This window comes from Oryzias latipes, chromosome 17, assembly GCF_002234675.1.
Source record: "Oryzias latipes chromosome 17, ASM223467v1".
Taxonomy (NCBI): domain Eukaryota; kingdom Metazoa; phylum Chordata; class Actinopteri; order Beloniformes; family Adrianichthyidae; genus Oryzias; species Oryzias latipes.
In genome coordinates this window covers 7,532,407-7,555,583 of record NC_019875.2, presented here as the reverse complement: position 1 = coordinate 7,555,583, position 23,177 = coordinate 7,532,407, and the positions used below count along the sequence as shown (strand labels likewise).

The window sequence follows — 23,177 nt, the reverse complement described above, 5'->3', positions numbered from 1 at the left end:
TATTTTACCTGTCTTATCAGAAGGGAATGCCTCACTGCTGTTGACATGTGGCCTTGTGACAGACGGGTGACCTGTGTGCTCTGCCTGTCGCCTGATAAAAGTTGGGGTAACTTGCCCTGTTCCTCTATCCCCCAGTCGTAACTCAGAACTCAATGAGATTTTCATAAAAATGCACTGATGTTTGAAATTATGCATTCTTTCTCTTTATTTCTTTTTTATCTTTTTATTTTTATTGAAATCCGCATGGTACTATTTCTGTAGCATTTTATTTGTCTTTATATTTTCTATAGTTATGGTTGGCCACGTTTTTCCTAAGACCTTCAGATAAGTATTTACAGATAAATCATTGTTTAGTTGATTTAACCCTCTTTACATCCATTCTATGTGTCTGTGGTCAGATTTGGAACAGCTACCTAAACCATTGGGCACCAAACCCGCCCATTGCTGTCTATCATGCAAAAAGAGCACAATAGCCTTGGTCACTGATAACCCACTTGCCAAGCCTGACTTCAGCGCGAGGTAACTGTTCTTGAAATGGTTCTTGAGGTTTTATGACAGAGAAAGAGGGGGAATTTCTAGAATCAGTAAGACACTGATTGGGACGAAAAGATGAATCTGAAGCCTGAATCAACATTTACATCGGCTGCGGCAATTCGCATTCAAGCAGCTACTTTCAAGAGTTGTTGAGGATCAGCAGCGACTCTACTCCAAGCTCTCTCCGGGTAACCGAGCTTCTTACCCTATCTCCAAGGGAGCACCATATCAAACTACAGAGGAAACTCATTTCAGAAGGTTGTGTTTAGGGCCTCGTTCTTTAGGTCTTTACCCAGAACACATGACCATTGGTGAGTATCGGAATGAAGATTGACCGGTAAATTGAGGGCTTCGTCTTCTGGCTACCGGTACAGCGACTGCATAACAGCAGACGTTGCTCCAATCCCCCTATCAATCTTATGCACAGTTATTGTACTTTTCATTTTCATAACATCCCTTTGCGTAAGGGCACCACACAAAAACATCACTGATGGATGTGAAACTGATTCTAGCCTTACAAATAGTTTACAAGACATTTACCACATCCACAACAATGGTACGTTCCATTTTCACTACGCCTCTTGGGGTGGCCACACCTGCTCTCTCTTTAAGATGCAGCCACTCCTGTCTACAACCCTCCACGGGCCTGGACAGGCCAAAAAACCACAGCACCCGTAGACAGGGGTGATGTTGAGAGATTAGATTTATTCATTTTGAAGAGCTCTACAAAACATCTGCATTCATGTTTCAATGTCTGCGTTCATAAGATCATTCAGAGATTCTCCCAGTTCAGTGAGGTTAGCTCCTGCTGCGGGGGCTGTGTGTGAATGACGGCTGCTTGCTTAGATGTTTCCATCTCTCTGTAACCCAGTTTGATGACTTGCTCTCCTGCAAAAGTCAGAGGAAGGGAAAGAAAATAAAATTAAGTAGAGGATCTTTTTATTAATGTATCAATGAAAATAAGATTGTAGATTCTCCCCATGATGGATTTGGACTCCACCCGCCGAATGCATCACTGACACGTCACATGCACAGAGCTGAGTCCCTGATTGTTTGACACGCCCAACGTTGGGTAAATTACTTCTAAAAAGTCATTGATTACTGAATCAAAATTGTAATTAACTTACTTTAGTCATTACCTGAAAAAGTAATTCACCACTCATCACTTTACTTAGCTTTTTTTCCTCTCTTATACAGATTATCAAAAACAACACAAACAAGATCCTGTTGTATTTCATTTAACTTTATTTTTAAAGCAATGACGGGTCGCGCCTGATCCTCAAATTGTACCACAGGACTTCAGATTGCATCTGTACATGGACTTAACATTAAAACTGGATGCTCCTGACGCACAAATCATGTTAGATGTGAATGTATTCAAACTGGTTTCACTGCTAAAGAGGAAGAGTGGCAGCTTGAAACTACGAGATGAGGCGGTATTGAAGCTGCTAAAGTGGGTCTGTGCACCAAAGAGTTGTGATAATCACAACCCTAAATCTCCAAGCTATTTGTGACAATAATTGTCCGTATTATCTGTTATCTTCCCCTCTAACTGAGGAGGCCTGTAACAGTATAAAGTAACTATTCAGGCAACATCCCATATTTATCATACTGTATATCTGTCACATCAAAGGAGAAAAACGATCCACAGGGACTCACAAGCAGATTTAATGTTGCCTTTAATGACAAGTTGTAGTTATCATCATCCCAGTCTGCATCTCAGGAAAAAAAAAAACAACCTACATTATTTGGCAGAACTCTGAGGAATGCAAAGCTGAGAAGATAGTTGGCAAATATATGTTAAAGGAGGTCCACACTACATGTAGACCTCCTTTAAAAGACCTCCTACCAGAAAATAACTGAAGTTTATTAGAACTAAGAAACAACACATTTCTCCTGTCTTTCCAACAAAACAACACCTTTGAAAATGTCATTCCTATTTTAACCTTTCGGATTGACTCTTTAGAATAAGTGTGCTGCTATGGTACACTCAAGACATTTTTTTCTGGAGGCATGCTGTGGCAGTGTAGCTGTAACGTGTGTTAGAATACATTACTAATATTATTGAGCTATTTTCTTCCTGCAAAATTGCTTTAGTTTCACAGAGCAGTGGTGGGGATGAAAAATGTGTTTTGGAAAAATCCCAAAGTCATTGGTGCTCAAAAACTGCAACATTTTAGTTTGTATTTACGCTGCTTATTCTGAAAATATCCTTTCTAAACCTGCACTGTACTGACTGACACATCTTCCATCTTTGTACTGCCGTGACGAGGTCATCATGCCTCCTTTTTGTGTCTAGGGATGCCTGGAGGAGCATAACATAAAAGTGAAGTGTTTTGCACTGACTTAAAAATGAATAACAAACCACCAAACAATTGTCTCCATAAAAATATAACATTTATTTAAAAATTAATAAATAGCAACCAACAATAACTTAAAAGGTGAAGCAAAAGGGCTTTCGGGTGAACAAAGGTCGAAATAACAAAAAAAACACCTAACTGAAATATGAAATCTTACCTGTGAATGAAAGAAAAGGGAAATCAATGACAAAAAAACACTAACCTCCCTAGAAACAGGAGAAAACATGTGAAAGAAAGAGTATTATCCGCCTCTTCGAGTTGCCATCAATTTTCCTCCTGCAGCCACATCCATCAGGTTGGCTACAGATCCTACATTTCCAAATAATATGCAAGTGTTGTCAGAGGAACATCAAGCTGCTTGGAGATGGTCTTCTAGCCTTCCCTCATGACGTGCTTGTCTAGTTTTCCTGGGACATCTCTTTCCTTTGCTTCCTCTGGTCTAAGTTGAGTGTGGTACATACCATGTCACCAGATAGCAAAATGACTACATGATTTCAAAATTGTACACCTGTGATGCTTAAGAGTGGACACACCTTTGATGAACATGTCTTGTTGGTTCCCATTATTTTCAGTCTTTTCAAGGGTGACCATCTTCTTTGCTCAGGCTTGTTGAGTGATTTTACTTTTGTTAATAGTTCTGTTAAAGTACGGTTAAAAAGCAATTTCTGACTTTCATTGGTGAAATTCTATATAATTATTTTTTATTATTTTTGTCAGATTCACGTTATTTCTCTGACCATTGTGAGTTTTTCTTTCATAAACCAAAGGGTTCCAAGTATTGAGTATTGTTAGCTTACACTACGTGCCCTGAAGCATAAAAAATGAAACTCCTTGTCATTGTTTGAAACATTCAGCATGAATTATATGCACCAAGATGACATGAAATCCTAAATATTTGACCTTTGAAAAGTGGAGCCAAAGGTGCCCTTATGGCATTTAAAGAAGTGGAAGCCACTTACGGGCACATGTTCAGGCACAGTGCACACACCAATTATTGGTTTCCCTCTAAAGGTTATGTAACCACAGTGTCTGCGGAAGCAAGTTTTATGTATTAATCAGCCATTACTGTGCACACAGTTGTATCAGGCACAATAGGCCATTTACAGAGCAAGAAGACTCTTAAATGCCTCAGACATCCAAGCGGATGCTTCAGAAACAGAGCTCTTAAAGAAATGTTAATAGGCTCTTCAGTCACATTTGGAAGATTTAATCGGCACAAAAATGGAAATGACTAAGCAAACCTCCTTCTTGTGCTCACATTGTAGGTTTTTTTAAATGGATCTGGCAGCATTCCGTACATCACCCAGATGAAACCGCCCTTGCGCGATTTTTAAACTTGAGTTGTTCTTGTGTTGTAGTTCTAATAGAGAAAAAAAGGTTTACAATCTTGACAGAGTCCCTTTTATTTTTGCAGAGGAAGAAAAAATTGCTTCCAAATTGTATAGCTGATAAAACTGACAGTCTAGTTTCTTTTAGTTTATGTTGCTGCTTTCTTATTGCTACTTAAAATACACAACTGCTCCAATATTATTTATCTTTATATATTCATTCATTCTAAAGTGTAATATCTGTTCTCATCAGCTCATTGGGGAAATGTTAGATTCTAATGTTTTGGTTTTTTTACCTATCTATGGTGTATTATTATAGTTTGTTTCCTGCTGTGCAAAATCACGTTGTAAAGACGCCTTTTTCATGTCACCTATAGTGTAGGGTGTTGGTCCCCTGAGGGTGCAGAACATTTACGCAAGGCGACATGTTTTTCAGTTTTTTTGAACGTCTGGCTAACGTCGAGTATCAGCATTCACAGGACATCTTTATTAGGGCTAATTGTAGTTCAGATGAGGTTGTTGTAGACATTTATTCTACGTCTACGTCTTGGGTGTCTGACCCCTGTGGGTGTAGAACATGATGTCAGGCGACGCATGTTTTTTTCAATGTCTGGCTAACGTCCAGAATAGACGTACACAGGATGTTTTTATAGATTTCTATTGTAGTCCAAATGTGGTTGTTGGAGACGTTTATTCTACGTCAGACTTGAACTTATTTTAGACATTGTCTTCTACTGCGCTGCACGTGTCATTTCAGAAGCTGTCTACTGTTCCAGTTCATTTTTCTATAGCTTCATTTGTAGTGCTAACAATACATAAACTAACAGTGCATACTCATTTTCAGTCATTTATTCTATGATAACAATAATAGTAACAATGGGATGGATTTTTCTGCGCTTTTCCAGACGCTGTAAGTGCTTATAATGTGTATCCATTATTCATTCACTCCTCATTCATACTTGGTGATGGTAAGCTACTGATGTACCCACAGCCTTCCTTGGTCACAAACTTTTTTAGAGATCATTTTCACACATTCAGGGATCCTAAAGATGGCCGACCAGCTCTCTCCCCATGATTTCGACCCAAAACATGACTCTGCCACCTCCTTGCTGACGTCGCAGCCTTGTTGGGACATGGTGGCCACCCACCAACCACCCACTACTCCATCCATCTGGACCACCCAGGGTTGCACGGCACTCATCAGTGAACAAGACTGTTTGAAAAAGAGTCTTCATGTATGTCTGGGCCCACTGCAGCTGTTTCTGCTTGTGAGTGTTGTTTAGGGTTGGCCGAATAGAAGTTTTACATACAACTGCAAGCTTTTGGAGGATCCTACACCTTGATGTTCGTGGGACTCCAGAGACACCAGCAGCTTCAAATATGTGCTTGATGCTTTGTAGAGGTATTGCTCTCTTAATCCAAAGTATTTATCTGGCAGAAACAATTCTGGCAGAAATTTCAAGAAAGAAAAATTGGTGTTTTGATATCCTAAATTTTTCTTATCTATGTTTCTTTAACACAATTAATTTTATGCGCTGAAGTGAGTATAAGCTAACTGATGGTTCAAAACCCAAAGCTCATGATTTGACTTTTTCCTGACTAAAATTCAAATCGTGCAGTTGTAGTTTATTTTGTAAAGCTTCTGCCTGTAAAACTGCCTCTGTTATTTCCTCCTTATGAATTTTTTCTAATTTAAGTTTTAATATCATATCAATAACATCCTCGCACAATCCTCTGTGAAATGAGTAGTCAAGGCAAGTTCTTCTGGTGAATGAAGCTGCAGTAAAACCTTTTTGTTTATGAAATTCAATTAGAATACCAAAAAAAAAAACATTTCCATAAAAAGAAAAACTCAATGTGCTCTCCTGAAAAACTAAAGTTAAAACATTATTACGAAAACAAAACTCTAATGTGGTAGAAAAGAGTTCTGACATCCACCATGTGTGGACTGTTTTTTAAGTACTTTCATGTCTCCATGTCTGCCCTAGGATGTGTTGTAACAGTTACATGCATACAATTTAGTGAAAATAATAACAACAATTGCTCTTTGAATCAGTCAAATCCTGCACACACATTCTTTTTAACCCTTGTGCATATCCATTGACGTGTTCTCCCTACCATGACAAAGGTGGATAAAGGTGGAAAGATTTCATGTAATCCATGGACACCAGTGAAGATCACAAATCATTGAAGAAAAAAGTTCAGCGCACTGTCTAGTGGGTCTAGATGACCCAACTCCCAACGTTTAAGTGCCTAGGATAGCACAAGGGTTAAGTGTCCTTTCATGCTTTCTAAAGGCCCGTACACACCGGGACGAATATTCGCCAGGCGTTATTCGCCAGCGTTTTTCGCCACATTTTTTGTGTTCACACCCAGGCGATTTTCGCTGATGATGAGCCGAGCGAACATGCAATTTCATTCCCTGACATTAGATGGCGCTTAATGTAAACAGAAATACTCCTGTACACAAGGTGGCGCTGCGCAACTTTACGCTTTTTAAACTCGCTTTTCTCTCAGAAGAAGAGATCGCAAGTATTTACACGCTTGTCAGAATCATACAAAGAAAACATGAATATTTCAAGCACCAGTAGCTCCAACTGGTGCTTGGTTCGGGGATATTTTAGAATGTCCGTCATTATTTCTTCGCGGCTGTGTAGATGCAACTTGGCGTCTATCTTCTTCGCTGGTATGTGTGCCCAGCAAGGCAGTTTTGTGTTTGAGCGCCCCCAAGTTGTGTTTTACTGTAACTTCAGAAGCTCCAGACACGTGTGCAAAAGCGGCATTCTCATTGGTCGAATAGATTTCGACGTGACACGTCAAAAAAAAAAAAAAACGAACCCGAGGCGTTTTTTTTTTTTTTGACGCTTTGAAGCGTGGCGTTTTTTCCCGTCGGTGTGCACACTCTCATTGGTGCCCTTTGTTTAGTCACGAGGCGTTAAAAGTCGGCGAAAATCGCGTGCGAAATTCGTCCCGGTGTGTACGGGCCTTAAAGTTACGTATTTGTCAGAAGTCCGAGCTCTGTCTCCTCCTATGGTCACAAGTGACCACCTCCAGAGTTCAAACCACACTGCATCTCCCAGCAACCCCTGCGCACAATTCCTGGATGCCGGACAACTGACTCTCATTCACTCAATCAACCACAGCATACTTAAACACTGCACTGAGTAAAGCTCAGTGCAAATTATTGTTTGTGCCACTCTGCCCTTTTTACCGAGCGTTAGATACAGGGCAGATAGATAGATAGATAGACTTTTTATTGGAAGTGGTTGCTCGAACACACGTTTCTGAACCAGGTGTGACCATTGCTTTAGAGTTTGTTGGGGCTTTTTTACTCTTTGTAAATTATGTGTTGTCTTGGGTTGTTTGTAGCTTTTTATTTGAATTCTACAATGTTTATTCATCTTCATCAACCATAGACTTACATTGGTTTTTTGGACTATTTTTTAACATCTCTTATAATATTTTTTTCAGGTCAGCGGGCAAACGTATTCATTTGAACAAATGTTTCATTCAGTCTGTCTGCTAGTGTTTTCTTAGAGAAGCCCTCAAGCTTTCAGGGTGTGATTGGACTGGTGAAATGGAGCTCACGAACTTCGATTGTCTGGCAGTGATGAAGCTTCGGTGGAGACTGTCAGGAGAATTGTTTCATGCTCGTCTTCCTGACTGCTCAGGGAAGACGGATCAGCCTCTTCTGTCAGGACGCCTCCCAGCTGGTGCACCGAGCATAACTATGGGTACAAAAAGCAAGCACGGAAATAGAGTTTTCAAGTTACTGTTAGGTGACGAACGCCGTCTTTTCAGATAACTTCATTCACACACTTACAGGCAGCACATGGTGTACTGATTAATGTTTAAGTGTGTCAGAACACAACCTCAGGGTACACTGTATATCTCTTTTTCACAAGTTTTGACAATTTCCCAAGAAATATCGATGATGTTTTGTCAAAATGCCAAGAAAATAGAGCTCCAACTAGACCCCCTCTAAATCACAGTTGTCACATAATGTCACATACTGAGTGGAAGACCCCCAGAGGACAAAAGGCTACAGTGAGCTCGTAACCATCAGGTTAAAAAGGCTGCAATAGTTTTGCATTCATTCTGTTCCGCAGCAGTTCTGGACAGCCGGGACCAGATGGTTTTCGCAGTTCTACTTTCTAACAGCAATTTTGAGGAAGAAGAAACCATCAAAAAAATGAATGAGGCCAAATCTTTTAAGCGGCTCAAAAATTATAATTTAAAAATCCACTAATGAAACCAAAACATATGCCGGGGGATATCCAAAGAAAGTTTTGAAAACAAGTCACAAGGCCTAAGACATGGTGGCCATTTTGTGGCAAAATTTAAAATGAAGTAATTTTCACATTTTTCTACAATATGGAAAAGGAAAACTGGTAAGACTTTATATTAAGATTCCTTAACAAGCTTTGTTAACACATTAACAAGCGTTATAATATAATTTTTAGGGTGTTAGAAAGACATTATTAGTACAATAAGTCTAATAAGGTTTTTTAAATTACTTAATTAACACATTTGTAAGCATTGTTATTAGGATGGTTTTAAGATGCTAATGATACATGTATTGGCATTATAGATGCCTAACAAATGTGTCAGTTTTAATAAGATTAATAAGATTTATTAACAACTTTTGTTAACAAATTAAGAAGTATTATTATTGTTTGGGGTTCTAGTAAGTTCTTTATTAGCATTATAGATGTCTCACACAAGCCTAAGTGTTCATAAGCTTAAAACGTTTTATTAACTAACTTAACAAATTAATAGGCTTTATTAATGTGTAAGATGCTAGTAAGATTTTTATTAGCATTATAAATGTCTTGCAAATACCTGAAAGTGTTAATAAGATTCATTAACATCTAAAGTCAGACCGTTGTCTTCTAAATCCATATAACTAAACTGCTTACAAGCTTAACAAATGTATTAATACACTTTGTTAACGTTTATTTATTGTTTTGCAGCACCTCATCTAAAGTGAGGAAGGTTTTTACCACAAATAACCACAAAGCTTAAAGCTTGTAAAAATAACTTTATAACATGAAAACAGACTAAACATACAAAAATCTTTCTGTAATAGAAATATAATAATTCAATTCAGACAAATGAAAAAGAAAAACTTTGGGAACTGTGTCGGATTACGCTAGCATCATAGCTAATAAGGATAAAGTATTAGCATCTATCCTTCTGAGTGAAAAATTCATAGCAAATCCCATCACCAGGAGACAGTTCGCTGGATTCAATGCCAACTGTATTCAACCACTGTTGCCTTGCTTCTAAATCCACTGGAAAGTTGCAGAAGTAATTTTTGAAGACCGAAGGCAATAAACCTGCGAGCCATGCTAAAGCTAACACGCTAACGACCGGTACGGTTTGAATTTTCGCACACACTCTACCAGGGTTAAGTACAACCACAGCTAAAGTTTTGTTGACCTTTGACCTCAAGAAAAAGCTGCCATCTTGAATTTTCCAAAGAAAATCTCATTTAGGATCAGATACAAATTTAAACTCGTAGGGATTTCTACTTAATCCTCAAGCATCATTTGGAAGCTATGTGGGAAAAACGGAATTAGAAATTGTAGATTTTTAACGTCATTAGAAAGCAAAAGGGGCCTGTGTTGCAAAAAACCACAAAACTAAAACATTCTCTTTATGTCTCATTGTTTTATTTTTTATCTTGTGGAGGAATGAAACACTGAAAACTGTCCAGATTCTGTTAATTGCAGCAGAAAGACCAGTTTGAGCTGCCATCTTGGCTTGTTGTTTTGTCCCTTAAGTGAATTCTCGTCTCAAGTAATTAAAAATTATTTTTATTAGCCTTGCCCTTCTCTTTTTTGTAGCTTATCATTCTACTTTTTCTATTTTGTTGTCAAATTACTCTACAAATACACCAAATTTAAAAAAAAATTTGAATGTATTATTTAGACTGTAAAAATAAGAAAGTTTATAGTCGAACCCATGGCCTACTCATCTATTACTATAACTAGATGAAGATTGATCTAAAGCAAAATTTCTGCTTCGAGTATTTAATTTTAGATTTTTTTTTAAATCTAAATCATCGTCTAAATAAAAAGGCAGTTGCGTGGACTTGCAGTCTTTCTTGTGTAACACTATTAGTGGCCATTTGTCAGTCACAGCAGATGTTACGCTTACATACTGTACGCTGAAGATTTATGTCCTGGGGGGACATCAGGGTACAGGGCGACCATATCATGCAGATGATGGCTCTTTTGTTTCGGGTTCCATCCCTGAAGACGAGGCATCGGGGGCTGGACAGCAGGTCACAGGAATCCCAAACATCCCACGGCTCACAAAAGGACAGCAGTTTGGTGGTCCTGAGCTGAATAGGCTGTCATGTTGGCGGAAAAAAAAAAAGAAAAAACGAGCAACCCCTTCATATCGCTCGATGACTGTTTGAGAATCACACAAGCTGCTTGTGGGCATTCATGATGGCCTCTCATCTGGTTCCCTTTTCATGAGCAGCAGTGTTGCTCTGAAGCCACGAGACAAGGATTGTGTGATGAGTGATAGTTTCAGACCTGATGTCTGTATCTCAAACATCATCTAATTGGGACGGCAGTTGGGACTGTAACGGTCAGAAGTCTACAAAATTAAAAAAATTGAACGTTTGGTGCGAAAGGGTAAAAATATTCTACAAATAACTCAAGTGTTTAAAAAGGAGTAATGGATCTTTACTTTGGAATCTTTTAACATTTGGAGAAATCTGATGTGCCTTTGAAATAACTTTATTTGGGGTCTGCTGCACACAGGCCTTTCTCTAATGTTTATATTTAAATGTATGCCTTTTTGCTTTTTTACTGCCTGTTAGAAGATAGTACAACTCCTTTTTGTCATGGACTGATCTGAAGTGATTTTTTTATAAAAGAAAGCCTAAATATGAATTGACTCCTCTCCCCTGTCTGCCTAAAAGCTACATCATTAAAATGAACCCAAGCTGGTTAGTTTTCAACCGATTTCCACGGTTAAAAATGGACTAACATTTTCTGGGTCATTTTAAATCAGAACACAAAACAACTGGAAAAAAAACATGAACTAGATTGAAATGAAACCACTTTAACCCCCCCAAAAGATTTTTCTCTAGAAAGTAACCCAAAAAAATGTCTCAACATGAATAACCGGAGTATTAGGTTGAAGGAAATAACCCACGTGTTTGAAGAGAGTAGGAAAAGGACTGTAGTATAAAAGATATAATGTAAACTTTAAAAAATAAATGGTTCAGCAGTTAAACCTGCATTAGCTTGACGAGCAGTTGTGGCTAAAGAGAGAAGGTTTTGTTAGAATCTCAAAGTCTTCTCCACAGCTCAAACACACACAGCTGTGAAACAGACATGACGTCAATTTTAGTCACACGGAGTCCTTGCAGTTTGTGCAGCACATCTTATGCCCTTGTGACCACCATCATGGGATCTTAAAGCGGTTGTGTTTAAATATCAAAACGCACCTGCATGGTGCATGTGGGCCACACGGCATGTGACATGAAAACGTTTGTCACCTTTTTTTGACATTAATCCAACGACCCTTTCCTTTCAGATTCAAGCATGTTACAGTTCAGATGTCTTTCAATGTACTTCAATTCTTTGAGGTTACCTGAAGCTAAAATACTAGGTAGGCCCTGATACACAAGCATTGACTGTGTATGAGAATTGGATCGGGGGAGTGTGAAACCGCCCATAGGAAAGGGTTTACTTCCAGCTCCAACCAAATGAAGTCAATTCAGTCGCCATTTTTTCATGATACAGACATGCTGGAGCCCGAAATCATCAGGAAGCAGTGAGTGGTCCGAGTCAGCATTTTAATGTTTGGTTGCTCACATTCCAACCCCTACAACTCTCACCTGAGCAGGAGCTGAGCTGAAGATCAGTATTTATGTTATTTGTCTCTTGTAGCACAAATGAACATTGATACTTTTGAAGCTGCTTACATAGCAAAGTTATGGGAATTAAAAAGACATTTGACTGCGTATGTACAGAAACAGAGTCGTCAAATCTCCTGTTGGTTGTTGCTGTGATGGCGACAGAGTGATAGAAAGCCGGTCAGCGCGGCTGTAGACATAGTCGTAACTGTACGCAACAAAAGCCTTCCAGAAGGATTTAAGAAGAGGAAATGAAATATGGCAGTCTGTTCTTCCCAACCTCTCTCTTCAGGATCCATTCATTTGTGTGCAGAGTGAAGTAAGTGGGAGTCCAAAGAAATATTATGAAGAAAGGGGGGGGGGGGGGTATACTTTGAAAAGCACCCCCCCCCAAGAAAAAAAAAAAAAACTGCCCAAGCCACACACCACAAAGCGACCCCCTCTGCAAACCATGTAGAGCAGCTTCCGTGCTGCCTGCCACCTCCAGCTGTCGCCAAGGGAGACAAAAGGTTGTGTGGGGGCGTCAGTGAAGGAGTGAGGGGGTATTTTCAAGGAGTTGAATAGAAAGATAAACTGGACCCCCCCCCCCATGTATCCAAGCAGACATGGAAGGTTCTTGTCATATGCATCAGGCAGCTTCTCATTCTACGCTGCCACACTTACTCCTTCCTCTAAGCTGACTGTTGTGAGGATGAAAGTGTCAACATGAAACACAAAAACTACACACAAGGTTGTGTTGCTACGATACAGCAGTCTTTTATATGGACAACTGATCGACCTGATAAAAATAAACTAAAACTAAAATATTTCATGTTGCACGCATTAAAGAAAATTCCAGTTTTGCATTGAAAATATTGCATAATTATAACAGCTGGAAAGAAAAAAGTGAAATGTTAATATGTTAATGCTAAACCCCCATATTTCTGTGTGCAAATAATTCAAGTCTATGATTAAAACTTTTTTCCTGAACTATAGATATGTTGATAGAATAGAATAGAATAGAATCTAATAGAATAGAATGCCTTTATTGTCACTATACACATGTACAATTCGCATCACATGCGCATACAGCGAAATGAGAGCCGCTCACTGCTCAGTGCAAACATGCATGAGAAAATAATTTCACAAAAAAGAGAAGTACAATTTACAAAAGTACAAAATGTACAATACACATTTTTGCTGTGTGGGTTTTTTACTTTCTGCAGAGAGGTAGGTAAAAAATAAAAACTGCTATGCCCATGATAAATCACTAAAACTCAAATCAAATGTGTCATCGTTTTCCAGTAATAATTTGAAATTTGTTTTTGTTTCTTATTTAAATTAATTTTCTTTAATAATTTCAGAAGTTGATCTAATACATAATTCAATGCTGGTCAAATTAGGGAGATTAAAACAATTGTATGTGTATATCTTGAAAACTGGTTCTTGTTTCTGGCACTAAGGCTTTCAAAATACAAATGTTTCATAAAACAAATCTTTAAAAAAGGGTTTTAAATAAGTCTAATGAAAGTGACATTTAGTTTGAACAGCTATTTTGAAAAATGGCAATAAAGCTGTCCTCCATCCATTTTCTGCTTCCAGTGGAGCCAAACCACCCACGGAGGGTGAGAGTGGCGTTTTATCTATCTATCTATCTATCTATCTATCTATCTATCTATCTGTCTGTCTGTCTGTCTGTCTGTCTGTCTGTCTGTCTGTCTGTCTGTCTGTCTGTCTGTCTGTCTGTCTGTCTGTCTGTCTGTCTGTCTGTCTGTCTGTCTGTCTGTCTGTCTGTCTGTCTGTCTGTCTGTCTGTCTGTCTGTCTGTCTGTCTGTCTGTCTGTCTGTCTGTCTGTTATTGTGAATCAGATAATTATTTTAAATTAAACCTTTTATCATCTTGTAATCTTACATATTACAAGATGATAAAAAGTTTCTCTGTCATTTAGCCTTCAACAGCTTTTTGAATCAGATCTGGACTCAATTACAAGTTGTCATGTGCAGTGTGTCATAACCAAAAACATTGCGTGCATTCTGCTGTAGGTTCTGTTTAAGTGACTGATCTTGGGGCAGATAGATCCAAGGTCAGGAGTCTGACACTGAACGTTCACGCCTTTCTGAAGATGAGGAGGAAGAAAAACGTCTTCTTTTTATTTTTGACTTAATCCTTGAAATAAGCATATGCTATTTACAGGATCAAGCAGGTATCCCCAGGAGCTAGAGCGAGCGGCAGTCAGGCTTTCCAGTGGGTAGCGAGCATTGACTGTAAAAACCATATATGGTGTATGGTGGCGGACCTGCCTGGGCTGTGCAGCGATGACAGAGCGCATGCAGCGCAGACCCCCGGTCAGTGGGCAGGGCTAGAGAAGCCCGTGTGCCAGGACAACACTGGTGCCTGAGTGGGCTCAGATCCCTCGGTCGGGAACCATGGAGGGCTTTACTTTGTACCTAAAATGATATTTATGTGTGATTTCACAAAACACTAAAACACTTACAGTAAAACAATTTACATTTCTAGTGCAACTCTGGATGAGAAAGTGTTTATGAAGTGAGAAACAGGCATTTATCATATTTGTCTTTTAAATCATCAAATGATGCAATTATGAGTCCCATCAGGACAAAGATGCCATCATGAAAAATTTGCATGTAAAAAGATTCATTAATTTAATTTTATGCACTGACTGCAGCCGGCCGGGTTTAATGAAACGGTGTAATCAAAACACTTGAAGCCACATTTTTTTCTGTATTCTCAAGATATGTCATGGTTTTATTCACTTCTATACAGCTAGAAAAAAGGTGGAGATTTTCTAAATGCTTATTAAACTGTTATTTTAACTACCTATGACATGATACATTTGCTAAATGTTTAAAAGGCAGTTTGGAATCAGATGCAAAGCGCTTTCAGCTCCTGACATACGAGGAGGAGGTTTTCCCTGTAGGGAAGCATTACATGTTCTTCCCACTGCTTCCATTAGAGTCCTGAAATCTAATGAAAGTCAAGAGGCTGAAGAAGACACAGCGGAGACGATGGGGATTTCTGGACCACAAAAAGCGGTAGCCTAAAAAGAGGAACACAACATTCATCCTTAAAAAAAAAATCACTAGAAAGTAGGAAGATTGCAGCAAGTCTTCAAAATAAATCTCATAAGATATCAAGATCTTTTGTTTTAACCTTTGTGCTATCTTAGATGACCCCACCCTTCCATTGACGTGTTCTCTCTACCATGACAAAGGTGGATAAAGGTGGAAAGATTTCATGTAATCCATGGACACCAGTGAAGATCACAAATCATTGAAGAAAAAAGGTTCAGCGCACTGTCCAGTGGGTCTAGATGACCCAACTCCCAACGTTAAAGTGCCTAGGATAGCACAAGGGTTACAAAGAAGGTTCCACACAAGGATTCAAAAAGGGAAAAATTTGTTTAAAAAGTTAACTCTTATGCTGTGTTCACACCAGGCGTGTAATGTCATATTCTAAAAGCGTTTAGCACATGCCGTTCACACTGGACAAGCAGGGAGAGGCGTTTTTTTTTTCTTTTTCTACTGTTTACTAGCACATGCCTGCCTACGGTTGGAAGAGGCCTGGACTAAAATGTCAAAGCAGTGAAAAATCTGGCAAACCTTGCTCCAGGCGTCTTCTCAACTCTGTTCCAACAAATGAAGACAAAAGCAGTCTGAAAATGTGCATAACTACGCATGAATGTGAATGTTTTTAATGCAGAACACCGTCTTAGTACAAGTTGGCCAGTATTAATACATGCTACAGTAATAAAAACTAAAATGAGAAAACTTATTCTTCGATCAGAAATCTAATTTTTTTTTTTTTTGGTAACAATAATTTCTTATTCCTTATTACCAGCTCTTATTGAGACAAAACATTCTCGACTGTGTAGAGCAAAAATAAGTTGGTAAAATATCTTGAATGTTTTAAATCTTTGTATCAAATAGATTACAATGTGTCCTGCTATTTTCTCTCCAAAAGAACTGTTTTGTTCAAAAAAAAATTTTTTTGGAATTGAACTGCAGCTCTTTTGGCAGCAAAAGAGTTAGTTGTCTGAATGTTTCCATTTGAGGAAAAGCAACAGGAACCTGATATTTGTATTTAGCCAAATTATGTGGGTTGAAAGTAAAAATAGTTTTGTGGCATAACCTTTATTCTCCTTCTTTATGTTTTTCTTTTTTTTTGCCCGCTTCTACCTCCGTACTCCTCTTCCTCTCACCCCCCTGTTGGCAACATGTGGAGCCATTGCCATAGCAACAGGGATTTGGGGGTTTGACATGTGCGGTAGACAAGCGAGGAATGGAGGGAGGGATAAGAGGAATATAAGGAGGAGCCCCACCGTGCATTTTGTAGTTTTTCTCTCACTCTTCTTTTTTTTTTTTTTTTTTTTTAAAAAAGGCATCCCAGTACTGGAATTGAAAGTGATGGAGGCTGGTGCTCCTCTTCCTCCTCTCCTCTCCGAATATGTGCTAAAAAAGGAAGAGCGGGGCAAAAATCAGTCGGTGCATTTTTTACGAACCCCTTTTTGTTGCAACTTAGGAGGCAAACGGCAGTAAGACGAAGAAGCCGGAGGTGGAAAAGATGCCGGGAACTTTCGCTTTTTTTCAATTTGGGAGAACGGGAATGATGGGAGGAGGTGAAACTCCCTCTGTCTCTTGTTCGCCCTTTTCCAACTCCACCTCCTGCTCTGCTGCTCGTGCAGAGCTGTCTGAGGAGTCCGTGCAGACGGAGTGGAGTGGAAATAGACGCAGGAGGAGGTGTTCATTGCATTGCCTTGCCGGGACTTTTTGGTAGGATTTGATTTCAAATTCTATGTTCATTTCATCTTAAGCTTTTCATCCAGTGATGTTGAATCTGTCTGCTGGGGATGCGCCGCACTTGTTCTCCATCTATCCCTCTGCTGAGTAGTTTCAGTCCCTTTTTTTCATAGATCTGCATTTTCTCTTTATGCTCAAATGCAATCTTCTCCATACATCTCCTGTCTTAATTCATTAGTTGTAGGTAAAGTTATGCATGCATTGGGAGTATCTGTGGAGTTTAGACAGTGACTGACGTTTACCCCCAAGCTGGGATCTTCTAGCAGCTGCACCTCCCTGTATCAATGTAAGAAAAGTCAGTTTAATGGTGGTTTGCTGCTGTCTTGTTTGTTTTCTTGCTTTCTTGCATGGGTGTATTGTTCAAACTGGATTGTCATCTCCAATGAGTCTCCTCATCTGTCTGCATTTTGTGCTTCTTGCTGATTGGGAGAATCTGAAACCGAAGGGAAGAATTTCTAAACTGCAGTTTACTGATGTACAGTTGTAATCGTGTGGGCATTTGAGTGTGTGAAAGTGTGTAATTGTTTGTGTAGGTTGCACATCAGCTCGAGTGGTTCTGATCTCTTTTGGGCAGAACTTTTTGAATTCATCCAGATGACTCATGGGTGAAGGACAGATCTTTGTTAGTGACAGCAGACATCCTGGAGGAAAACAATAGCCTCTTGCTGCTCTCCCTCTGACCTTTTTTTTTTTTTTTACCCATTCTGAATAAATCAGAGCTGTGCAAATCCATCTGCCTTTTGTCTACCAAAGCCTGCCTAATCCACACCCCTCTTAACGCGCACACAATCACACACATGCAATCACACACGTGCACACTGACACTCACTTAAAGAAACTCAAGCAAACCTTCATTGCAAATTCAGGCATTTGAAACTAAAATTTGAATTTTGTATTTACCTGGTTTTACTTGAATTTTTTTTCTCTTTTTCATTTTTTTTTTTACTGTTTAAGATCAAAGTGCTTAGCTGAACTGAATGTAAAAATGTATTTCCAAGACACCTGCCTGCCTCCCTGTCTGTCTGGAAAAAGAGCGTCCAGCCAGCCGGCGTTCTCTGAGGGCTCAGGCTTCTGAGAATTACTCAGTCTGGACAAGCTCTTATCCCGTTTGTAACAACACCCCCCACCTCCCCAACAAAATTTACAAGTACAATTAGATTTTTTTTTTTCTGAGCAGGTGGGGGGTGTGGATGAGGGTAGATGGACAATAGAATTGGGAGCATGAAAAAAGCACTCACTTCGCCTCCTTACCTTTGGGGACATGATATTTTCTTTTCATTTTTTCCCCTCCTGCTGACAGCCGATCCTATCAGAAACATCTGAGCTTTCTTTTTGGGGGGTGGGGGGGGGGGTGTTGGAGTGTGTGAGGGGAGAGACTGAGTATTATTCCTGCAATAAATAATAATAATAAAAAAAGAAAAACAACCATAAGACGATGCGAGTTAAAGCCTTGTGTTCTGTTTCATATCAGATCGCTGGATAAAAACATGAAACCAAAGCTGCTCTGCTGGTTCACCGTGGCAGTCTCAACCCTTTAAATAGACCTTTAGAAAGGTTAGTTGGGGCGACAGAGATGGACCTCCTCTTATTTATTACAGCAGACAAATAAGTGCTGATATCATCCTGCAAAGGTGCTGCAGTGGAAGCTGACAGATGAGGTTATGGAAATGAAAGAACTGGCTGATCCGTGCATCCACACCTTTGATTTTTCTGCTGCATCCGTCTGCGCAGCTGCTGTTGCGCCCCATTTTTGTAGCAGCAAACTGACACACCAATCCCCCCTCATCCCAGTCTCATCCCCTGCTCAGACACCTTCCCCTCCTTTACTGTTACTAACAACTGCAGCCAAACTTGATTAAGCAGGAGGGGTCAGGCAACGTTTCTTTGAATCAATAGACAGGCATGCTAGGCAGCCATGATGAAGAGACCAAAGCGGGGGAGGCAGAATCAGTGTGTTTCTGTGGAGGGGAGGGGGGGGGGGGGGGGGTGCACGCTCTGCAAACGCCGGCATCTGTCTGGTGAAAGATGACTGAGCTGTTACAGTTACAGCCTTGAATTATGGGCCATTACGAGCCGAGCAAGATGCAATGCCTCTCCATGAAACTTAATTTGACAAAACAACGACATGACTCAGGCAGTAAGATGACAGATGAAGTTATTTGGGGGGGAAGGGGAGGGGGGGATACATTTTTTTTTTTTTTTTAAAGGATGATTGCAGTGGAAGCATGTGAAATCTGCAATGATGCATTATTCATGGCTACGCCAGGCCCACGACACTCACAGGCTGCTGCTCAGCTGCTGCTCTTAATGATGCGTCCTTCAACGGCAATCTTTCGCATTGAGAAAAACACAACCAATCGACTCTGTCTGCCCGTGCATGTCTGCTGAGGCGTTAACATCCGCAGCCGCGCAGATGCCACGCCATTAGATATACCAAGTACCTTGAGTATACACACCTAGATGTTTTTCAAGACCGATTTCCGTTTGGTTTTCTTAACTTTTTTCCTGGTTAGTTTGGTGGGGGACGGTTTGTTTTTGCTGTACAGGATGCCTCAGAACTCCTCTCACAAAATTGGACTCCCCACTCAGCGATCGACAACTGCGTGCCCTGCTTGTGGATCCTTTCTGCGGGCGCTCTTTATTAGCCGATGAATGCGGCGGCAAATGAATGCAATCGTTGGCGATGGCGTCGAGGGAGGGGGAGGGTTCTGCACCCTGGAACCTCGCAAGAATTTTAGAGCAATACGGGGAAAAGGCCGCTCCTTTCACCGGCTCTTCTGTGCCGACGGGCAGGAGGGGATTCAACCCCGCCATCCTTCTGCCCCCCTTTCAAAGCTCCTTTCTATTAAGTCACAGAGCTGCACTTTGCCTAATCTCTGTGACCTCTACCACTTGGGGACCTCCTCCCTTTTTGCACAGCTAAAAAACCTTTTTACAACATAGAATTACCTGAGGTGCAAACTAAAGGAGTGTTTCCAAGAAGAAACGAGCCCAGAAAAGCTGTTTTTCCCATTGATTTCCATTGAAAACCCTTTGTAAAGAAGAATAGTAAGCCTTGTTATTGGCAGTGCAATTTGCACCTTTTCCCTCTCGCTTCCCTCTTTGTGGTCAACATGCAATAACAGGTAATAACGGGGAATTATCTTGGCTTTGTTAACTCCTAGTCGTTGAGGAAAAGTGCAACAGGAATGTTTGAGCTGCAGTCGCGGAACTTAATTCACATTTCTTTAAAGATAAATTGTTGGTAGAGGCTCCTACAGCCTCCTTATCTCCACTGCTAAAAACATATTCCGTTGTTTGCTCAAAAATGTGTTTTGGATGAACGGGGATGACTTCTGTTCACCGCGGTAGCAAAGGTGTGTCAAGAGAGGAGTTTGTGTTGTCTGAGCACTCCTGGGCACAAGTGGTGGAACAAATACTTGTGTTTTTATGTGTTTTTATGTGTTTTTGCATTTCGTAAAAGAAAAAATGTCCTTCTCAAAACAGGTTAAAACATAGAGAATACAAGATGTTTTTTCCTTGAAATAAGTAACAAATCTGCTGAAAGAACTTTCTCAAAATAAATTGGGATCTCCTGCTGTACTAAGACTTACCGTATTTTTCAGAGTATAAGTTGAAAAGTATAAATATATTTGTGTAGTTTGGCTGGAGGTGCGACTTGTACTCAAATATAACTTATATGTTATTTTATTCTTTTAAAAATGCAACAACCACTAGAGGGCACTGTGTATCAGTATTTGCTACTGACAGCAATGCAGAAGAAGAAGAAGCACCGCTTAGTCTTACGCCGAGCTTGGTAGTTTTAAAAGTGACACAAAGGATGAAGAATTCAACTCATTTGGCGAGCAAAATGAGAGTTTGGTTCACCTGTTAGCATGTTCTTTATGCTATGGTTATCTGATAAATTGTTCATGTTCAGCTAATATAATAGTTTTTTTTCTATGTTTCATTAATATAAAAAGCATCAATGTTACAGTAGTGAATCATGCAGATATTGAGTCTATAATTGTTATCTATTCCACTATTTTGCTTTTCAAAATAAAATGTCCGTTCTTGTTCCCGCAGTTTGTTAAATGAATTTCTTTCAAAAGTGCGACTTATACTCCAACGCGACTTGTAGTCCAAAAATAGATAAATAAATAAATTTTATGCTAAAATGAGCTATAAACACACATACTTAGGTATATTGCTCTGATAATTGGAATATGTCTCTAAAATAGGCTTTTATTGTTTAAAAAAAGTTTGACTTCATTGAAGTTAGAATGTACATATGTGTCAAATGTACCACCAAAAAAAAATCCTATTATAAAGGCCACAAGAATCCAGCTATCTCTATTTCCAGACCAAGCAATTGATCATTTAAGATAAATCTGTCAAAATTATGTGAAAATTATGAGTCAAAAAACTAGTTTCATTAGAGATATTATTTAAAATAAGATATTTTCAAGAATAATTCAGGAAGAATTGAAGATTTGATTGGATAATGTAACATTCTATTAAAACGTTGCATGTAAGTGAGTTTGTCTTATATCAACTGTGGAAAGATATTTAAACTAGAAACTAGACAAAAATACTTGATGATGTTTTGTGTTTTTGGAGCGTACCTGTAATCTGGAATAAGTTTCAGACAGATATTGTCCAGTCGAGTTTCAAAATGAGGCTTTATTTTTGATTCTGTGAAAACAGAAATGTCTGCTATACTTAGCATGCTCACTTGTAGGGATATACGTCATACGCCCACAGCTCATTCCAAAGCAACCTCCTCCATTCTTCAGCTGCTAGATTAAAGAAAGTCTTGCGTCATGCCCTGCTGAGCTGGAAAAAAAAAAAAATAAGACCACAGATGAACGTACAAGCGGAAACCTTTTTAACTCTCATCCCTCTTTTGTGGTGTGCAGGGAAACCAGATCAAGCAGATCCCGACCAAATACAGCCAGACAGAGTCAACCAAGTTCCTCATCCTCACCGTGGTGTCCATCCTGTGCATCGTTGGCGTGCTGCTGGCCTCCACCGTGGTCTACTGCCTCCGCCATCGCTCCCATCACAAGCTCAAGGAAAAGCTAACCAATCTAGGGACAGATGCTGGCAGCGATGCTACCGCCACCTACCAGGTAGGAAGAGCTACTGTGACGCACAAAATGCCGGTGAAGTCGAGCTGTATGGTTTTAGCTTAAATTATAAAACACTTATTAGATGTTTTAAATCTCTTTAGATACATTTTTCACCATGCCGCTTTACATGTGTTATAAATATACCCAGCTAATATAAATATTTTTTATTTTTTTGTGAAATCTGTCCGACTTTGGATCAAAACTGCATCAGCAATGACACTTTATGTCATAAAAGTATTAAAGCTTTGGGTAAAGATAATTCTTTAAGAATTTTTTGAGACCATATAATTTCTGTCTCCTGAGTTCAGCATTTATTCTTCTTGATATATAATTTATTCATACTGATAAAGTTGTCTAGATGTCTGTAGATCTATGACAAAATGAAGAATTTCAGTAGATGCAAAATTTTAAAAGGTTTTTTCTTGAACATTTTCATATCGGAAAACCTGACTTATTTGCTGCTTTTGGTCAGATCTGAGTGATGTAAAGGGCTAACCATGTTGTATCAAACCACTCATATTTGATTATCCTCATGTTTTAAATAGATCAGTGCTGTGTGCTGATTGCCTTCTGCTCTAATTCGCTGTTTGAGTCATGAAGCAATATCACAAATCCAACAGGTTTCCCACCTCCGGTTGTTTGCATCCCCTCTCTGCTGGCTGCAATTATCCTCTGGCCAGAATAGCCAAAGTGTGAAATTTAATTTACAGAATCCAATATTAAGTGGCTTTTTGAGCAAAGAATTAGATTGAGATTTTTCCGTTTCTCTCTCTGACCTTTTCCCCACCACGTTTTTAAATGAGAGCAGTCCTGTGAGCATTGATTTTATAATGAGCCCAGCCCGTCCCCTAAGTGCTTACATTTTATGCTCTTCTCCAGGGATCTTTAACTCCTGAAATAGATTGCGCTTCCGCGTCAAAAGCTTTAACTCATCACTCTAGGCTCTGCATGGATTCATCCTGTTGCTGTTTCCAAAAATAAAGGGACTTATTATTGCAAAAGAAACAAAAAAAACAGTGACGGTAAAAAGTGTGGCATTTGAAGCCTCCTTTTTTGCCAAGTTGTTGCAATCTTGAGCGGTTATGACATCACAGAAATTTTCCAAAAATGTGGAACAAACAAACTCGGAAGTAGGTAAAACTATTGATTGTCAATGAGAACTGACC

General features: G+C 39.4%; 1 protein-coding gene across 2 annotated transcripts in view; it reads left to right on the top strand.

Moving 5' to 3' along the window:
- The window catches only part of LOC101175682 (receptor-type tyrosine-protein phosphatase N2), a 373,019-nt gene that overhangs the window by 276,152 nt on the left and 73,690 nt on the right, over positions 1–23,177 (top strand). For both annotated transcript variants that reach the window (XM_023965497.1, XM_023965498.1), the window contains one exon: positions 21,799–22,011. In XM_023965497.1, coding sequence (XP_023821265.1) covers positions 21,799–22,011 — 213 coding nt within the window. The remainder of the gene's footprint in view (positions 1–21,798; positions 22,012–23,177) is intronic.